Source organism: Didymosphaeria variabile, assembly GCF_027946475.1.
Source record: "Didymosphaeria variabile strain IMI 356815 chromosome Unknown scaffold_2, whole genome shotgun sequence".
Classification (NCBI taxonomy): Eukaryota; Fungi; Ascomycota; class Dothideomycetes; order Pleosporales; family Didymosphaeriaceae; genus Didymosphaeria; species Didymosphaeria variabile.
The window spans coordinates 1,461,164-1,481,707 of record NW_026611621.1 but is presented as its reverse complement, the minus strand read 5'-3'; the positions used below and the strand labels follow the sequence as shown (position 1 = coordinate 1,481,707).

The 20,544-nt window shown below is 51.1% G+C and overlaps 4 protein-coding genes across 4 annotated transcripts; 3 read left to right on the top strand and 1 right to left on the bottom strand.

Annotated features, from left to right (window-relative positions):
* Positions 1-118: 118 nt before the first annotated feature.
* Positions 119-6,782, top strand: ATG2 (autophagy- protein 2; the record flags this gene model as incomplete). Its single annotated transcript, XM_056210998.1, has 2 exons — positions 119-280; positions 336-6,782. The coding sequence occupies 2 exons, from the start codon at positions 119-121 to the stop codon at positions 6,780-6,782; spliced, it is 6,609 nt and encodes a 2,202-aa protein (XP_056074471.1).
* A 4,407-nt stretch (positions 6,783-11,189) lies between these two features.
* Positions 11,190-13,278, bottom strand: BGL1 (beta-glucosidase; the record flags this gene model as incomplete). The annotated part of the gene is made up of 2 exons (XM_056210997.1): positions 11,190-13,008; positions 13,058-13,278. 2 exons carry the CDS (start codon positions 13,276-13,278, stop codon positions 11,190-11,192), a joined length of 2,040 nt encoding a protein of 679 aa, XP_056074470.1.
* Positions 13,279-14,131: 853 nt separating this feature from the next.
* On the top strand, positions 14,132-15,022 carry N0V89_002186 (uncharacterized protein; the record flags this gene model as incomplete). The annotated part of the gene is made up of 1 exon (XM_056210996.1): positions 14,132-15,022. The coding sequence occupies one exon, from the start codon at positions 14,132-14,134 to the stop codon at positions 15,020-15,022; it is 891 nt and encodes a 296-aa protein (XP_056074469.1).
* Positions 15,023-16,103: 1,081 nt separating this feature from the next.
* N0V89_002185 (uncharacterized protein) lies at positions 16,104-17,075 on the top strand (the record flags this gene model as incomplete). Its single annotated transcript, XM_056210995.1, has 3 exons — positions 16,104-16,470; positions 16,521-16,623; positions 16,673-17,075. 3 exons carry the CDS (start codon positions 16,104-16,106, stop codon positions 17,073-17,075), a joined length of 873 nt encoding a protein of 290 aa, XP_056074468.1.
* Positions 17,076-20,544: the final 3,469 nt, after the last annotated feature.

Below are 20,544 nucleotides of genomic sequence, written 5' to 3'. Positions count from 1 at the left end.
CCATCCCGATTGTATATACTCGCGCAGCATCTATGGAGTTGCTGTTGGCGCATCGGTAGGCACTCGACTTGCCTACCCGCCCATTCTTGCCCTCAACCCGCGCCACAGCGCCACAGCCATGGCATTTATTTCGGGCCTTTCTTCTGCCTTCGGGAAGAAGCTGTTGCTGTTCGGCTTGCGGCATATCGACATCCTCGACAAGGATCCCGCCGAGTTTGTGAACGTCGACGTTGGCAAGCGCACCACACTCGTGGTCAGGGATGTCGGTTTGCATATCAAGGTGAGAGCTTCTGCAGACTTACCTTGCTGAGATAGGCTAACCAGGTATTACATAGAAACTTGTGGCCCTTCTCCACCTTAAACTCCCGCCCGAAATCCATCTAGCCACCGCCCGTGCGTCGCTATTCCGCATTACCTTCGTACTCGAACTCGGTCCCCCACGCATCATAATAGAAGTCGATGGCATTCGGATTCGCGCTCGCCTGATAGAGGACACCAGCACTGTCTCCAAGTCACGCGGTACCGAGCGAACATCACCTAGGGCTAGATCTCCGTCACTGCACCGTTCGTCATCCCCACCACCGGACCATCTTGGCGGCGCCCTGTCTGACGATGATGACGACCATATACCGACGGTGGAAGATTTGGCAGACTCGTTTCTTAGGGAAGAGCCGGAAGAGGAAATTAAAGAGCTGGAACAGGAGCTGGAATCTCAGTCGGCATGTCTCCAAGAGTCGGTCTCATCGAACGAGGACGACGATGAAGAGAGCGTTGCGGGAATGGGAGCTCCCATGCCCCTCCCTTACTATCTTCGAAATATTTTGAACACTGCTCTGGATCGCCTGCAGATTGTCGTGAAGGACATTGATATTGACGTTCAAGACCAGATATCGTCATCGCCTCTTACCAGCGAAGATGAGAACGCATATACATCTTTGAATTTCCACGTGGATCGCGTCGCTATCGACTCTGTGACCGCTGAGGAACCCCGTGTTAATATTTCGACCTCAAAGATTCCGCAAGATACGTCGAAATTAGGCAAGCGGCGGTTGCGCATCGATAATATTTGTGGACGACTGATCTCGGATGCGCGCAATTTCGTCTCTGCCTCACGAACATCGGTGCCATCGTCACCGGTCGATACACGCTCCGAAATGACTTCCAGTTTGAAGACACAGAGCGAACCGGCAGCCAGCGAAATTCTTCCCACACCGGAAGCCTCGGCACGGTTGACGGAGGCAGCTTCGCCGGTTTTGACTTCTACAGAGGGCCAAGCGACAGCACTGAGCCCTGTGACTGTGCCCACGGAAGACCCTTCACATGCGCCTACATTGGCACCGGTGTCACCACCTTTACAGCAGCACCCGTTAAGCTCGTCCGTGCACACAACAGACGATGATCGGTTTGCTGATGCCAACTCGGATGACGGCTTAGAGCGCAGCATCGCAAGTCAATCAAGTAGCCGCTCGGGCCCACGCGATCTGGGTGATAGTAGTCGTCTCTACGGCGATGACGAAGGCCTCCTAGACTTTTTGCAAAACAATGTTCTTGACTCGCACTTAGGGACGAGCCAGCTTGAAGATGATCCAGAATTCCGTGCCTCGGACGACTTGTGGAATCTCAATAGAGCAGATTCGAGACATGGGGACGCGCAGCGGTTCTATGAAAGCCAGTATTCGTCGTGTGATTTGCCGACAGTGTCTATGCTTAGACGATCAATCGAGCCGGTCGCAGAAAGAGCATCTTCTCAAGAAAGCGCGTCTCCATCACAATCAATCACTGTGGAACAACCCAGTGCAGAGGACGATCTACATCATAGTCGGCAATCTGTGGGAGTTGAAGCTCCAGAACCAGTACACGATCGCGATTTGGCTAGCTCTACTGTTAGCCAAGCGTCGACTCAAGAAGACTTGATAGAGTCTAGGACGTCTAGTCACGAGGATGCTGGAAGCTTGTACATGAGCGCTATGAGCGCAGCGCCCGGCCAACATGGACACGTGCCTGGAGGTTGGGATTCTTCCTCATCAGCATCCAGCCATGACACTTCGTCGGACACATCGGTAGAGGTACCCGAGGAGATGATCGCAGGTAGTATACTACGTCCTCAGCCAGATACGGATGATGGCTGCGAAACGCCACGACCGAGCAGCCCGCAGAGCATGTCCTCCCCTCAACAGACTCGCCGTGTATCCACTGCAGTGCCAGGCGTCTCGGTAGAAAGCCAGGAGGTGCCTCGGAAGTTGTTAGCAAAAGCCTTTCTGACCATCGACGAGATCACGGTTTGGTTCCCACTAGGCTTGAACGGGGACGAATCTGCAGTCGAGGCATCTAATTGGGACCTGCGTCCTGAAGGGCTCGCCGAGGATTCCATGTACGAAACCATGCCTGGCACCTTCTCCCACCATGCCATTAGGGACTTGCGGAAAAAACCTGCTGCTGATCCCGCAGCTCGGCGGCGTCCAGAGCCTCGAGTGCCTGAGACGGAGAAGAAAACAGCCACTGCAAACGTTTCTTTCGAGATAGGCTCTATCGTTTGCCACGTCGATTTTGCCACAGGCAACATCATGTTCCAGATGCTCACTAAGGCAATGGCCGCCTTAGCTGAAGACATCACTGATAAGCATACGCAAAAGACAACCAAACCGGAGACAGGGAAACTGACGGCGTCTCGATCTAGTGTCGAGCTTTCCGTGAAAGCCGTTTGCATTGCCTGGAAGGAACGATTGCTGAGTGAATCGTTCACAGAAATTAGTGGTTCTAGCCCATTGCTCGAACAAGATCCGTTAGATGCTATTGTCAAGATCACCATGGCTTCTGTTTACGGAGCAAGCCAAACAACGTCAACAGAAGCTCAGACTAAGGTTCAGATTGCCAAGTTCACATTGTCTTCCTTGGATTACGATATTATAACATTCGAGAAGTCTCGCTCAAAGGCTCGTAGATCAGTCAGCAATGCTACGGATCACCTGAAGCATGATGTTCAAGTCGTATACGAACAGAGGCAAGATCGCCGTGTGACCGTTATCACCCGTCCGGTGAAGGTTATCTTCGATCTGGAGAAGGTGGATGAAGCTTTGGGATCTTTCGGAGGTTTTAGCGGTGTTCTAGAGCTGAGTGCCTCCATAAGCTCTAGCAGCCGTGGTAATAGCCCTGTTATGGATCCAGCACCAGCTCGAACTCGTGGTGTGCGCTTCGGCGATACCACACCACCTCCTACGATTGCTCCTTCAACGATGCCCAAGATCCAAGTGCAATTTGGAGACGTTGATTTTGTACTCAAAGGACAAAGCTGTGCTGTACAGCTGCAGACTACTTCCGTCAAGCTTGCTGTCCGGGGAAGCAATGTCCGCTTGAAAGTAGCGGATGCCCAACTCACTGGCCCCTACACGGCAATTATTACGAATGGCGCTCCGCTTGTAGTGAAGATTCAAGACACTACGGTGAATTTCCTGTCATCGCCCGAAGAAATTGATTTGGACAAGTTGATATACATGATCACACCTTCAAAGGACCCATACGAGAACGATGATGACATCCTGATTGAGACTTTGATACGACAACGCAAGAAAGGATCTGTTCTTCGGCTAGACGTGAAGTTAGTGGATGTGCTGGTGACTGAAATCGATGCACTACGCGCATTCGAGGCGCTAGGAGCGGAGATGGCAAAGCTGTCCAGGATTACGAAGTATCTCCCAGATGACGATCGTCCCGGCATCCTTACGCTTGCCAACGTACAGCACATCGGCGCCAGGGTAACGGTAAATGAACGTTTGGGCGATGTGTCGGTCGAGCTGAACGATGCATCCGTGGCACACATCGGCCTTCCTGCGCTTTTTGCCACCCAGATTGGGTCTATGTCTGCTTGGCGAGAAGAGGAGGTGTTGGTTCATGAAGTTGTTAAGCTGGTGGACTCGGACGGGCTGCCAATGGTCATGATGCGTGTCATTGGCGACGAAATGGAGCCCGTCATGAAAGCGAAGCTATTCAACCTTTGCGCCGAATATCATGTCTCTACCGTCATGGCAGCCCTTGGCTTGTCAGAAGATGGGACAATCGACGACATCGCCCTTGGTCTAGCTTCATCAGTCGCCACTATTACGGGGGCAACACCGCCAGCAATCCTGACTAGGCATACATCTTCGGTTAGCTCTCCAGTGACGACGAAAACGAAGCCGCTGCATCTCGACGTTCAGTTCCGGAATTGTGCGCTGGGATTGAACCCTCGAAAGATCCCAGCAAAGAGTCTATTCGTTTTAACGGATGCTCATTTTCTTGGCAAGCAAACGAGCAAAACCGACTACTCGATTGAGATGGAGCTGCGTAAAGCTTCGATTCAGGTCATCGATGACATTTCTCGGCTCGCGGAAGAACAGAGACCCGCCCCATCTTCTAAGGTTCTCGTAAACAATCCCCAGCTTCGTGAGCTGCTCGATCAAGGCTATGTCACACTAAGCTCTATCGCGGCGGCTAAGGTGATTGTTGCTATCACAGGTGATGGTGACGTTCAACCTCAAAAGGTTGACGTGGAGTTTCAGAACGAACTCTTTGTGATAGAGTCGTGTGCGGATTCTACACAAACCCTCATCGCTATCCTGAATGGTCTACAGCCACCAATGCCTCCATCAACTGCTGAACGTTACCGGCCTACAGTGCCACTGCAAGAGATGATGGAATCTTTCACGATGGATGCACTCGCCGCTGATCCGGACGCTATTCCTCTGGACGAAGACGAGGACGCATTCACCCTTGATGAGGACGAGGAATTCTCCATGGAAAACGCCGACCTGATTCTGGATGATATTCCCACGAACAGGGAGTTTGTGGGCAGCTTTTACAATTCGGAGTCCTTGCCAACTGAAGAGGACATGGGAGACAGCATGCTCGAGCAAGATGATCTGGGCGCTCTCGCCACCCCGCCCGTCACTCGTAAGCTTGGTGAACCCGCCATGTTGGAGAGCTTCGAGGAACGCTTCGAGGTCGCGTCCGGGCAGGAACAGTTGAACTTCGATGACAATTATTTTAAGGACTCGGACTCCGATTACAAAGGCAAAGCTCGGAAGTGGGATTCTTCAAACAACAAATACCACCACGTGAACGCGTTCAAAGCCCCCAATGCTCCACTCAAAGTACAGATCCACGATATGAATATCATCTGGAATCTATACGATGGATACGATTGGCCAAAGACTAGAGGTGACCTGGCACAGGCAATCGACGATATCGAAGCTCGCGCAGAAGAACGCCGACGGAGATTTCAAGAAGACGATGAAGATCTTGAGTTCATCGAAGAAGGCCAGCTGTTCAACTCTGTGTGGATCGGAGTGCCCATCAAGGAAGCGAAAGGTGCCTTGGCAAAACAGGTCATTCAGGACATCAATCGCGGCCGCGATGGATCCGATCAGGCTAGCGAGACGGGCAGCTATGCTACATCTACTGCTACGCGAACCACAACAGCCACAGCGCGACCACACTCAAGCGTATCGACCAAACGCCTTCAGAAGTTGGGCCGAGGAAAGCATAAGCGGATCTCGTTCGAGCTCAAGAATGTTGCTGTTGATCTCGTGGTTTTTGAACCTGGTTCTGGCGAGACGGTCAACTCGATCGACGTCCGCATTCAAGACGTAGTCGTCTATGATCGTGTTCCTGGATCTACCTGGAACAAATTCGCTCTATGCGACGTGGAACCCGAGAAACGCGAGATGAACCGGCCAATGATAAACATTGCACTCTTAACAGTCAAACCAGCACCAGACCTCGCCGCCACCGAACTAGTCATTGAAGTCAGCGTTCTACCGCTCCGTCTGCATGTTGACCAATTTGCTCTGGAGTTCATCCAGCGTTTCTTCGCGTTCAAGGACCAGTCCGCTGCCAGCAGCTCCGCTCCATCTGAGCAGCCGTTCATCCAGCGGCTCGCAGTCAACACGGTGAAGATTAGGCTGGACTACAAACCGCGCAAGGTCGACTACCGTAGGCTACGCTCCGGCTCCACCACCGAGCTGATGAATTTTATGACATTAGAGGACACACCAATCCTCCTCCGCCACGCCATTTTGTATGGCATCAAATCATTCGACGAGCTCCACGACACCCTAAACAACGTATGGATGCCCGACGTTCGTGAGAACCAGCTCGCCAAGGTCCTCTCCGGTGTCGCCATAGCCCGTCCCGTCGTCAACGTCGGCTCCGCCGTAGCCGACCTCTTCATCGTCCCTATGCGTGAGTACCGTAAAGACGGCCGCGTCGTGCGCGCCATGCGGAAGGGCATGGTTGCCTTTACTCGCAACACAACGTCCGAAGCCGCCCGCCTCGGCGCCAAAGTCGCCATCGGCGCGCAAACCATACTCGAAACCACAGAGCGCTTCCTCAACCCTGAAACTGCGAATCCGGTCCATCCGTCTTCGTCTCGCACTCCGTCAGGCGGCCACGACTGGGAAGACCTCTCCGCTTCCGACACCGAAGAACCCCGCGCGGTATCCAACTACGCCGACCAGCCCATCACCGTGCGAGCGGGCCTGCGTAGCGCAGCGCGCCACTTCCAGAAGGACTGGGCGTACGCTCGAGACGCAGTCATCGCTATCCCGGGCGAGATCATGGAGGAAGGGACAGGGGCGGGGATGGCTAAGGTGTTGGCTAGGCGGGCGCCGACGGTTGTGTTGAGGCCGTTGGCGGGGACGACGAAGGCCGTTAGTAGGACGTTATTGGGCGTGGGCAATGCGTTGGATAAGGGGGCCAGGCGGAAGATCGACGATGTGAGTACAAGCTGTTATGATGTGCACGAATGAATGCTGATGTCGGGCAGAAATACAAGACCTATTAGCGTTCAAGTGAGCGCTGGAAGTCTAGGCGTCAGATTCAGACGAGGTATCTTGGGGGCTTGTTCTGGGCGAGCCTCGTCGAAGAGGAAGAGTGGGTCCGTGTGGTATCGGCCTGCATGCTGCACGTGTTCCTCTTTACTCTACACCACCTTCTTCTCTCTTTTAATGTTTTTTCTTTGTGTTCTCAGCATTCACTGCCACTTGGTTTGTCTTGAAATTGCATAGCGCTGGTGCTGAGTGTGGCATTGACGTCGACGCTTTTTCTGAGTTATTATTACCTTGCGCTGTTCATGGAGCATGGATGGAGTTTCTATGGTTTCTGAGTCTTCGCTTCCACGAATGAGCGAGTTTGTAAGTTGCAAATGGAGGAAAGGGGCGTTGATGTAGATTGGAGATGAAATGTTATTGAAGTATCTATGAGGAGTGTGAGAATGCCGTGGAGAGTGGAGTGAGATGAGCGGATCTTGACGAGACCAAAGGAGTCACCTTCACAAACATTGAGGGGAGCATGTCTGCTTCTACCGGATAAACACAAGCAATCGGACGAACACCGTCTTGATTGAAGATGTTGGCAGTGGATGATCACAATACAAGGCCTTTGTATGCGTGCGAGCCAGTCGACCACATCTTCGAAGAAAGAGCGAAGGCGAAAGTAGCAAACGGGCACGTGGTCGCTTGCCATTCTTGACAGTCGCGCGCAAACAATCTTCTCTAAGTCACCTTTCTTGACCACGTTGATGTATGGCACAAACTCATTGCCGACCTATTATCTTGCTCTTGCTCCCAAGTGTAACGAGCAGAAAGCGGAGCCCGCAGATGATATGTAGCATGCAATCTTTGTATAAAGTCATAGGGATATTCCCATGGCGCACCGACTCTATTCAGCTCCGTCTTCTTGAAGCCATTGTAAGACTTTGCTACAAGACATTGGGCCGGGCATTGAGTTTCGTTCATGCCAAAGTAAACTTGTAGATATGTCCGCCGGTAATGAATTGAATGACAGGGCTACACTGCCACTCGGCCAATATTCCGTTTCCATACTTCATCCTGGCCAAGCGGAGAAGTTAATGTATAGTAGTGCTGAGATGCGGTGTGCCTTAGAGAACAAGACAATTTGCGAATCGCTATTTATCTTTCATACAATGGTACATACCTGGACCTGAAACCGGTTGTCTTGGTCTTTTGTATGGCTAGCTGGGTAAACTGATAATCCTGCTCGCTTATGTCGCGGCTGGCCTTTGTGCGGGCCGCCTGACATGCCGTAACGCGTGTCATTGCCGTGGGGGCGGTAAACCGAGAGCTGTGAACTTTAGCCAACTCGCATTGACGACGTCGAAACTGCTTATCCTGTAGTTAGCATTTAGTGCGAGGAAAGCTATGCGGTGCGAATTCTTCGCTGAATGAGGCCGCGATTCCATGCATATCGAATGCCGAGATATGATTGGCTCGTTTGTATACGAGGTGTCTAAATAGTCATACTGGACGTTCGAACACACTGAACAACACTGATCCCCTTGACCGACACAGAGACTAGGTGCATAGGGCTCGGCTCGCGGGAATGAGCGAATCCGAGAGCTCAGTTCCTCAGCTCCAATTGATCATACCTACTCACATTGTGCGCCCCAAATGCAGCTTCGGGAAGGCTTAGCAGCCCTACCAGTTCGGGCGATAAACAGCGAGAGCTTATTTGAATCACCACCGGTATGGGGCGGATTGGATGGTTCTGTGCATCGTTAACGGCCCGTAGTACAAACTAAGACCCCATTCGTTCATCCCAATTGGGAACATCTCATGGCCAAGCTTCAGCCCGGCCCACTCTTTCCGCTATCTTAGAACTTAAGGCGCTCCACAAAAGTAAGGCGTCCGACCGAAGCCGGTAGCCACCGCAAAACATGTTGAGTATATACATATCTCGAGAAGAGCAGGTGGGCAATGCGATGGTGGCTTATTCAAGTTGCTTGAGACAGAAGGTAACATACTATGGACCAACATTGTTGGGGCTGCCGCAAACGAAGAGTCGTGTGTGACTTAGGGAAACCAGGGTGCGCAAAGTGCAAAAGAGCAGGGGTTGAGTGCCCGGGATATGGCAAACGAAAACCGCTGCAGTGGCTCGAGGTAGGACGGGTCAAATGCAGGGACAAGAAAAAGAAGCCTCAAGTCGTTGTGAGTGCCGTTGTGGATGGAATCGAAGATGTCGATGAGCCAGCAAAAACCGATTCTTCGACTACCAAATCACCGTCCAAAGGAAAAGAACAGGTTCTTTCACCCCTTTCACTCCGACCGAAAGTCAAAATCCACTTGAAGGTGAAAGCGGATGTTGAAGTCTTCGAGGAAGATGTCCCACGGCTGGGTATCAAGGATGAGACAACAGATGTAGTGCAGGCGGTCTTTTACTGTGAGTTGCTCAGTATACTCGTGTTTGAAGGACGGAAAGTAGCTGACTGATGTTATCCCGCAGATAACAAGACCTTCTATCCCAACCTACATAGCTATTACGAGATGTGTCCCTCCTCTTTCGTAGTGCCGGTCCCTCTAGAGGTGTTGCACCATATGCCTGCTGCGATGCGCCATACCATGGTGACTCTGTCCTTATGCTACCGACTCCATCGGAAAGACATTGCTGGAGAAGTTATCTGGCCAAAGATCCTGGTTCATCGGGGAAGCGCCATACAAGACTTGAACAGGACCATCGGACAGTGCAATTTGCAAGTGAGCAAGAAGCATATGACGCGGGAACAGAGCCGGATGATTGATACGATAATTTCTTCTGTCATCGTATTCGTTTCTGTAGAGGTATTAGTATCTGCTCTAGGTGTATATAAAATTCCTAACACCGAGCAGATACAGTACTGCGCATCGATGGAATGGCGACACCACATAGAAGCAATGTCAGGACTAATTGCGATACGTGGTGGAATGACTTCGCTCTGGGATGAGTCGCCTTCTGTTCGGGCTAGTCTGTTACACTTTGCTTTGTGAGTTACCGACATTGATTCGTCCGCACTTCGCGTTTCACACCTCTGACTGAAAGGTAGGATTCAGAACTTCGCAGCATCAACCAGTCCTGTAACTCAGCAAACGCAAATGAGGCCCTTCAATCAGCTGCTCAGTGTTCCAGAAGAAATGCACGAGGAGATATTCTCATATTGTCTCTGTCCGTTTCTGCTGTTCGAGAGCATTGCGTTCATCAACCGGCTGAGGGTTCAACTGGCGCAAGAGATCACCAATTCTGCAGCTGGGAAAAAAGCAGCGGAGGCAGTGTTTTCGAGGATTGAGTCTTTCTCCACCAGTGACTGGGCAGCCTCTCAGACTGGCTTTGTCGAATCCCTGGGACTTGCTGCAAGCATCTACCAGTGCGCGGTGATGCTATACTGTATGCTGTCTCTGGAGCAATCCTTGGCTTCATCCGTTCCTTTAAGGAAGCTGCATCGAATCTATGGCGATCGGCTGCTCCGATTATTATCGCGAGCACTCTCCGAGAGCTCACCGGTGCCAAGGGTCCACTACTTCATCGTCTGGCCTGTTGCAGTCGCTGGCGTGGAGGCTGCCAGGCGCGGACCTGGGACGCAGTCACTGGTAGACGATTACCTGACACGGATGAGTCGGCAGGCTGGTACCTGCTCGGCGTTCATCGCGCAGACCGCATTACGAGCTTTTTGGGCATCCGGCCGGACCGGATGGGACGAGTGCTTCTGCAAACCATACGCACTGCAGTGTTGAGAGGACAACACCGCAACGGCAACTCCGACCCAAGGCAGATTTTCGCGTGTTGATCAGGTTGCGTGACAAGACGGATCGGTGAGGAAGAAGGGTGGCAAACGGTTCAGGGCTGGGAGACAGGCTATGCGCCTGATGCGCGCTGCGTGAGGCTGAGAGACACGGCACAGCAGTAAAGAAGCACCCGTAGAGGATACTGGTGGAAGATGAGTGGACGCAGATGCGTGGAAGAGGGTGTTGCTGAGTGGCAAATGAGGGCTTGGAACCGTGCTAGCCACTTCCCAATTACCTACGTGCCTACTACCAATCGGGTATGAACTTCATCGATCCCTCCTGGCAACACTCACGAATGGGAGGAGCCCTTGAACACTTACATCATCTCTTACTAGACGTAATGTGCTTCCTTATCCACTACAGTATGTGCAACTTCGTTCTCTCTTTCGTCTTCGTCGATGTCCAGCTAATGAGCTGGCGTGGAGAACCGTCACAGCCCCCATGTCGACTTGCCCCCACATTCGGCTTGTGGGATCCGTAGTACTGCACCTGGGTTCACCACGGCAACGCAAATGACCATGGGTCTCATGAGCATGGTCGCCGCCAGTTCATCAAGATGAGAACGAGGTTTATATCTAGATCATATACTTGTTTCATCTACGTTTAGTGAAGCCCTTTCCACCACGTTGACTTCCCGATCAGGAAAGAGCTGCCCGCAACGACTTTGTCGCTACTTGTTCCTACGACAATGTCGTATGTTCCTTCTTCTGATAACCACTGGTCTCTTTCCTCGTCCCAATAACTTGTTGCGAGCTTCTTATTCAGATCTATGTTGATCTTCACTTTTTCGCGCTTCCTCAGGAAAACCTTTCTGAAGCCTTTGAGTTCCTTTTCTGGTCTGGTCACGGTAGACATTCGCTGGCTGACATATACCTGCACCACTTCTGCCCCGTCTCGTTCCCCAGTGTTATTTAGGTCCAGGGTAACACTGATCGTGTCGTCTTTCGCATCCACCTGCAAGTTCTCTAGCGAGAAGCTTGTGTAGGATAGGCCGTGTCCAAAGGCGAATAAGACATCCCTCTTTGTCTTTTCGTAGAAGCGGTATCCGACGTAGATGTCTTCGCCGTACAACATCCTTCCTCTCTCACTCCTTTGATTAAGAAAAGCAGGGTTGTCCTCATTGCGGATCGGAAAGCTTAGCGGTAGCTTGCCGCTAGGGTTGATATCGCCAAAAAGGATGTCTGCAATCGCGTTGCCGGTCTCGATGCCACCGAACCAAGCTTGAACCAGTGCCGGAACCTCCTGTATCCAAGGCATAGACACTGGTGTCCCAGACTGGTTTACGACAACGGTATTTGAGTTAGCCTTCGTAACAGCGGATACTAGAGCATTGGTATGGCCTGGCAAATCCATGTCCGGTCGGTCAAATCCTTCAGACTCCCAGTCGCCACTGAGGCCTACACAAATAACGACTTGGTCAACTTCCTTGGCCAGCTGCACCGCCTTATCTATCTCTTCTTCCGCATTTGTTTTCAGCGTAGCGCCAACTCGTACCCCGCCGCCTCGCATGGCTGTCGCACCCTTCTTCCTCACGGTTTGCGTCAGGCCGGAGCCAAACTGCAACAGGACCGTGTATGTCTTACCCTGCTCCAAGTGTATTGAAGCCCTTTCTTCACGTGTACCAGCTCCCATGAATGTTCCACCAAGCGTCTGCTTTGTAGCATTGTCCACAATGAGCTCTCCGTCAACAAAGATACGGGCAGTACCACGCACCGAACATCCAAAGAGATATTCACCGGAGACTTCAGGTGTAATTGTACCCTCAAGGTCGATGTAGAAGAGTTCAGGGCTGACATCTGGGTGCACATAATCAGCCAGGAACATGTCAGAGGCGTCGACAAAGATCACATCCTTCTGTGCTCGCTCTTTGACTTCCGGAGGCTCGTTGTAAAATCTTGCTGTCAAGCCTTTTCGTCCGTCGTTCGTTTTCGTCAAATTAGATAGCAGTGGAAGTTGTTTGTACGCATGCGCACCTAGGGTGTACTTGACGTCTTTAGCAGCCGACGATATGCCTTCGAATGGTGCGACTGCGTAGTACGGCTTCAAGTTTGCAGAGCCACCCCCGGAGTATGCAGCAAACTTAGCGTTTGGACCCATGACGGCAATAGATTTACTGCGATCTAGTGGCAAAACTTGGCGTTCGTTTTTCATCAAGACGATTCCGGATGATGCAAGCTTGCGAGCAAAACCTGGGGTTTCAGGCGCATTGAGCTCTTTCTCTTCTGCATCTTGAGGTATTCCCAGCCGCTCGACTCTCTTCACAAGCTTGAGCAAGTTTCGCACTCGGTCATCGACGTCATACTCTGTGACTTTGCGACTTCCAAGCGAGACTGTGATGTTGGGTCCACGCAACCTCGGCGGACCAGGCATTTCGCAGTCCAACCCGGCTTGCACCGACTCCGCGGCTGAGTATACACCGAACCTGCCAACAATTAGTTTTAATCAAAAGGGGATGAAGCTATGGATCTCACCAGTCGCTCATGATGAAGCCGTCAAATCCCCATTCCCCTCTCACCACATCTGTGAGCAATCTTTTGCTCTCGCTTACATGTAGTCCATTGATCTTGTTATAAGAGGACATTAGCGCCCAAGGCCGAGCGTCACGGATCGCAATCGCAAAAGGTGCAAGGTAAATCTCCCTCAGCGCGCGTTCTGAGACCACGCAATTCACGGCTTGACGTTCGTGCTCCATATCGTTGCAAACGAAGTGCTTTATACAGGCGGAAACGCCAGTTCCTTGAATACCTTTAATCACTGCAGCGCCTATCTGGCCACTTAGAATTGGATCTTCGCTGAAGCTCTCAAAGCCTCGGCCGCCCAGAGGAGATCGTTGAATGTTCACTGTTGGACCGAGAAGAACATGTGCTCCCTTAGCTATCGTTTCTCGGCCCATCAATTCGCCTGCCTGCTGAAGAAGAGTTTCGTCCCATGTTGCGCCGAGAGATGTCCCACATGGTAGACAAGCTGCTCGCACGCCATTGAAAAATTTAGTCCCACGAGGTCCATTGGGGCCATCTGTGAGACGGAGCGCAGGAATGTTCAATCTAGGGACATCACGCGTATGCCAAAAGTTCTTGCCTACAAATGTCAGAATCCACTTCTTGGCTGTCGATTTTGGGAATTGATTTACCAGAGAGGAGCGCGATCTTCTCGTCTAAGGTGAGTTGTGCAATGAGGTCGTCGACATCGAACGCTGTAGTGGTATCTTCAGACATGGTCAATAAGAAATTAGATTTTGTGGAGGGCGAACTATGCCTGTGTGCAATAGACCTGAGAGACAATGAGATGAAAAGTGGAAAGGAAAGGTTATGGACACGAATGCCCCACACGCTGGGCGGAGCAGGTCGCTAAGCCAATCGGAGGAATGCCAGCTTTCTTGAGCGGCCACCCGATTCGTCAGCCTGGGTGTCCAAGGCGGTCCGAAGAGAAAACTATCAGAAAGTGTACAAAAGAGCATGTAGGTAGGATTCATGGCATTCTGACTTTATAGAAACACTGCTATGTCGCTCTTTTCTGATCTGCTTTCAGCCGCCAAAACAACAAGAATGTCTTGGAATCGACTCATTCAATTCAAGGCGGAAGATGGCAACCTTCATTATGGAGATCCGGTCATCTCATCACCTTCCGACCTACAGACTCTCCTTGCCAGCGGCCAGCTCAAGGCTCGCGAGCTTGCCGGACCAGATATTACTTCTCTCAAGCCCACTGGACAGGAACTTTTGGTCAAGGAGATCACCGGTCCACTATCACCATCGGATGTGCCAATAGTACGATGCATCGGCCTCAACTACCAAAAGCACATTCAGGAAGGAGGTCGCAAGCCTCCACCGTATCCATCCATCTTCATCAAGAGCTCAGCCACGATCACTTCATGGAACGCTAATGTTACTGTTCCGACGATAGTACATCCAACCGACGAATTGGATTACGAAGGGGAGATGTGTATAGTGATCGGCAAGACTGGATCAAACATTCCAGCCGACAAGGTGGAAGACTACATCTTAGGCTACACAACTGGTAACGATGTCAGTGCACGCAAGTGGCAGCGTGATCCTGCATTCGCCGGTGGCGTACCGCAGTGGTGTTTCGCAAAAGGATTTGATGGTTGGTGTCCTGTTGGACCAATGATCGTCAGCCCCAAAGTCCTGGGCTTCGCAGATAAGCAGAGCTTGAGGACCTGGGTGAACGGTGATTTGAGGCAGGATAGCGATACGAGCGATTTGCTGTTTGGTGTGAAGGAAATAGTGCGGTTTGCAAGCCAGGGAACTACTTTAGAAGCTGGTAGTATAATCATGACGGGTACACCAGCGGGGGTGGCGATGGGTATGGCAGAGCCAAAATATCTCATAGATGGAGATATTGTCGAGATTGAGATCGGTGGGTTGGGAAGGATCCGGAATAGGATGGTCTTTGCGAAGGATCAGGCGCAACCTTAGAAGCCGATCAATGAAATAGCACTGTCTCAAGTCAAATGGATTAATTCATTTGAGGCTGTTCGGACAGCAATCCGCGTGGTGGATATATGTAATAAGCCATATAAGCCCGTCCATCCCGTTCACACGACCGGGGCTCACTGCCTGCGGGTCTTACTTGTAAAAACGATCTCTTTCGCTTCCTACTCACGTCATGAAGTCAATCCCCGCTCATGGAAGCTGCCTTTGCGGCAGTATCTCCTTCTCAATACACGCTGAGCCGGCTAAGGTCCTATCATGCTATTGCACTGATTGTGTGAAGAATGCCGGAGCACCATATCAAGTTGTACGAAACTTCACGACTGAAAAGCAAAAAGTCCCCTGACTTCCTCGTAGATGGCATCATTCACAACCGACAGCATCAAGGTGCAAGATCCCAAGAATCTCCTGAAGATCTACACTATCTACAAAGGGACGGCCAGTGGCTTTCCAAAGGAGAAACACTTCTGTGGGCAATGTGGCTGTACATTGTGGACCGCGCCGCGGAAGTACAACGGCAAGGTTTGGATGGTGCGAGTAGCTTTACTGGATGATGGGTGAGTGCCAGTCCGTCCAAGGACCACCTCATTGCTGAATGGCATTATCACTAGGCTCAATGAGTTCAGACCCACAATCGCGATCTTCCTCAAGCCAGTTGCCCGAGCGGACGACGGGTGACCTCCGACGAGCTAACCCCGACCCTAACCCTGTTTTAGACGCGGCAGTGCTTTTAGAACATGAGTCTAGAAGCCAATCGGGGGGCGTTGCGGAAGTGCTCCGAGAGCCGCTGCGGGGGAGCATATGGTCGAATGGACAATGCGGGGATTGAGATGAGTTCCGCGATCTGTTGTTCTGCGTTCAATCCTCAAATATTACGATAGGTAGCTCCAGAATTCCTCCAGCTTCTCGACCGGCAACAAAGACAATAGCCCGTAGCTTTTCCTATCGACTTTTTACATCTTTGACGTAGGCGCCGACCATGTCTCCTCACAAAACGCAATCCAATGAAACCGCCGCGTACCTTTCCACACTCCCTTCTAAAAATGTCGCACCTCTGTGGACAGTCATGTCCGCAATGGTGCCACCTGCACCAAACCCCAAAGCCACAGTTGCATCATGGAAATATGATGAGATCCGACCAATGCTCCTAGAAGCCGGCCGGCTAGTGGCCGCTGATGAAGCGGAGCGCAGAGTGCTCATGCTCGTTAATCCTAACATGCGTGCGCCCTACACCACAGACACAATATATGCTGGCCTGCAGCTGATATTGCCTGGAGAGACTGCACCAGCTCACCGGCATACGGCATTTGCTTTGAGGTTCATTGTGGAAGGCGAAAGAGGCTTCACAGCTGTAGAAGGGAAAAAGGTTATAATGCGACGCGGCGATGTAATATTGACACCCAGTTGGCAATGGCACGACCATGGTCATGAAGGTGTGCGAAAACTTATCTCGATATCGATGATCGGTCACTGATTGCAGCAGGGGACGGTCCCATGATCTGGCTGGATGGACTAGATTTGCCATTATACCAAGCTTTCCCAACCAACTTCGCCGAGATGTACAAGGACGAGAGATATCCAAGCGAGTGAGTATGCACCAAACTTAGAGTAATCCAATAATTAAGTATGATGCAGGGAAGTAGAGTCTGCTAAGGACATCCAAATCGGATGGGAAGAAGTCCAGAACGATCTGGACGCTCGAACGGGCTCGCACGCGATCTACAACTATCGATCGCCTTCCGGAGGCCCATTGTCGCTGACTATGGGCGGTCAAGCCGAGCGCGTCGATGCCGAAACGAAGTCTCCCCCAATACGCGAAAGCTGTTCCTTTGTATACCATTGTTACGAGGGTTCGGGCAGGAGTGAGCTAAAGCTAGCAAACGGCGAGACCAGGACATTAGAGTGGACCAAAGGTGATACCTTCGCGGTTCCGGCATGGACGGAAAGAGTGCACGTAGCCTCAGAGCTCAGCTACTTATTCGCGGTAAACGATGCACCGCTACTGAACAATTTGGGCATGTATCGCAAAGAGCAATGAAGTAAAGAGGAGGCATCAAAAGGTTCTTTAGCTTTGTGGTGAGTGTTGGCCATGGCTTGCCAACGAACAAATCTTGGCGAGTGACATGTAGGATTATATACCTTGGGTGGGGTGACCCAATCCATATTGAGCGCCCGAAATTACGAATCAATACTACAAGAAGGTATTACCCGCAAGCTGTTCATGCGAAGCACGGGCTGTCGTTGAGAAGTCTAAGTTATACCATGTGCCAATTATAAGGCAGTTGCATCAATTGGCAAAGAGTTCAGCCAGTCTAGACCATTCACTGGCCACCAGTGCTCGACGAAGGCATCTTCATTGAAAATGCCCGTGTACGCGTGAGAAGTGTCAGCGAACGAAGGCTGGCGCATATCGACCTCAGGAAGCAAGGTGGCGGTTGTGGGAGGTGCGTCTTGCACACTATAGCCCTCTGTCCAGAGTTAGCTTTGCATCAACTACACGACGAGGGAGATACTACCTGCTGCATCCCGAGACGACTGCTCTTTCGCAGACTGAAGCATTAATAGACACCGGTTCGCAAATGCGCAATCACTCTTTCGCATGTCCCAAAGACATTGCAAGCATCTCTGCCACGACGTCTCAAGTGAATTGGGTTCCTGGTCGCTGGAGGTTCGTAGTGTTGGTGTAAGTATTGTGGCAAGTATTACTGTGCCGGCGGAGTAAAGGTCTAAAGGACAAATTAGCTGATTCTCTAACCTACGATACGGACACCTACAAAAGACGCTATACCACCAAGGCGGAAGGGTTCCTTTATCTTTCTCCTGACTGATAATAGTGATGAGCTCTTGCGCCGCCCCGATGCATGAGTTGACGCATCCTTGAGACATGCTGTGCTGGAATATTGTTCTCTCACCGTTCGCAGTCGTCTTCAACGCACACGAACGTACGAGTGATACAGTCGTTGGCCGGAAAGATAGTATTTTCAGATGAAGAAACCTGCATCGTAGTGTAATGGCTTGTCTTACATATACCAGCTGTTGCTCATTGGCATGGCCTGCGCTCCACTGAAGAAAGTCGGGGAGTTCCTCCAGCCATTGTCCTAGGCTATGATCTATCACCTGTACATTTGTAAATTGTTCCAGAAGGGGCATTCGGTCTGCGCTTGGAGGAGCGTAGAAGATCTTCAAAACTTCCATCAAGATCTCTGAAAGCTTGAGGGTTTTTACGAACGCGGCAGAAATCGCCTTCTCTTGCGGTGCTATCGGTTGCGAAGAGCTTCCAGGCTCCATGCTCAGATCTTCATCGTTCGTGATCGAAGGGAAAGGTACTACCGATGGCCAGACAACCATCGGTGGTCGACCGAAGGTCATGCTGTGGACTCGATCCATAAGCACACAGCACCACCAAGTTCGCCTGCGCTCTTCTCGTTCTGCTTGGCTCTCGTTGGGCAAGTCTAACTGTACACCAATTCCTTGAGCTACTCGTATCGCGGTACCAATGGTTACCCAACAACGATTGATGTAATCGGAGCTCTGGAGGTATTGAGCGCCGAGTATAAGACCTTGGACCAGGCTCATGCAACCATGGTTGAAGCTTTCGGGGACAATGAGCTCTTGCGAACGCTGAAAGAAGGTTTCCGCACTCTTTCTAGCTTTCTGACCAGTATCTGGTGAGAACGTGCATCCCAGCGCTAGAATCGCATTAAAAGTCGCATAGAATGCCCGTATCGTGTGAATAGATTCTTCGCTCTCGCCCGTTCGAAATTCAGGCATTTCGCCGTGCCATACACGTTCGTATTTGCTCATGAAGCTCGGTTTGTGAAATATTGGCATAAGAGGGTAGGCATGCTCCCAATAATAGTTAAGAAAAGCATCTGCAACTCTCCGTGGGGGAAGAACAATAGTTTCCATGAGCAGCTGAAGTTGTTCCCTCTCTTTCTTCGAACGACTCTGAGATGCTCTAGACACGGTGGGGCTTAATGCGAATCCTATGTCCGAGAGTGTGTGCTTCTTAGCGTTCGTTTGATTGACTTCTTTCATAAAAGCAGCGGCGCTCGATCTACCCAGAAATATTACCCTTCCACCATCGGACGGTGTCTCCTCAGTCGCACCCATTGTGGATGTCATCGCGAGATTTGCATCATTGAAGTCTTCTTTGTCAGGTTGCATAGCGTTTCCGTAAGTTATGTTGTGGGCTGTATTTGATTCAGACTGGTGCCTGGCGATGGAAGGACGGTTGGCGGTTTGGTCAAACAGGAGGGATTGATCCCTTTGCACCATTGTCTGAGCTTCCAATTGAACCAGTTGTGGATCGATCGGATGGAGGTTAGTGGATAAATCTCTGCGGTTTCTGACATGAGTTCCGTCCGCCATGGTATTGCAATCGTGAACTGGAGCAGACAGTGATACATCGGATGCAGGATTTACGTCTGCGCGAGGTGGCAATGCATCAAGATCATGAGATGATCTTTCTTCATTTTGGTAGCGAGATGCTTCTAGCTCCCGTACTCTTCCTTCTAGTTCCTGGATATATTGCGCCTTTTGCTCTGCACTGTCCGCATAAGTACAGTGTTCTGGCCCTAGCCTCTTTTTGGTGCCTACGGCGCGGATACGAAGTCAGCCTGAGCCAAAAAAAGTAAGGTGGACGCAACCTCGTGCATGTCGCAGCCAGGGGAGTAAGTTATCCTTCCTCTGAAGGAAAGACACATCTGCGTTGTACCCACGGATTTGCTTACAGGAATCACAAACAGGTCTAGCTCCGTCACACCGAATTTTGCGCTCGCGGCACTCCTGACATGCAAGTCGCGTCTTAGCTCGTTTGGCCGGTCGCTCACCTAGGTAGTGATCTTTCGGCATGGGTAACGAGAAATTATCTGGGCTACATGAGTTCGGAAGTTGAAGGAGGTGTCGGAGGGAATCCGAGGAGAGCCTGTGCTTGTCTGGAGAACCGGGTGCGCTAAACGCACATGACTCGGCGAAAGCAAGGATCCCCACCCGCACCAGTCTTTAGCGCAAAAGGAAGTCGTTAACCCCAAACCCAGGTTTTACATAAGGTGGAAGTTCCTTCACAAAATTCACCGTCGTATCAAGTGTAAGTATAGGGAGTTGACTTGAACGCGTTCACGTGAGGAATACTGAAATGTGAAACGGCAGTGTATGATTAGCTTGAGGGTAAGAGGAAGGCTTATGGAGCCCTAACAACGTGCGCGACTGACTCCTCTTATTCGGCAGCCTGAAACATTGCAACAAAACATCGCTGTGCAATTTTCACAGTTCTTCCAGGCCTGCTGTGACACTGCAATCCCGCCTACACACTGCATTCCGAGTAATCAGAGGGCTCACTGATACTTCAAACATCGACCGTTTGTTTCCATTTTCCCCACTTCAGAACAATCGCGAACCGCTGTCATCATCATTAAATTGCTGACCGCTATGAATGTGCTGATGAGATGATATAGTCACATTATCTCTCAAAGGAACGACCCATCATGTATTCATTCCGACACTGA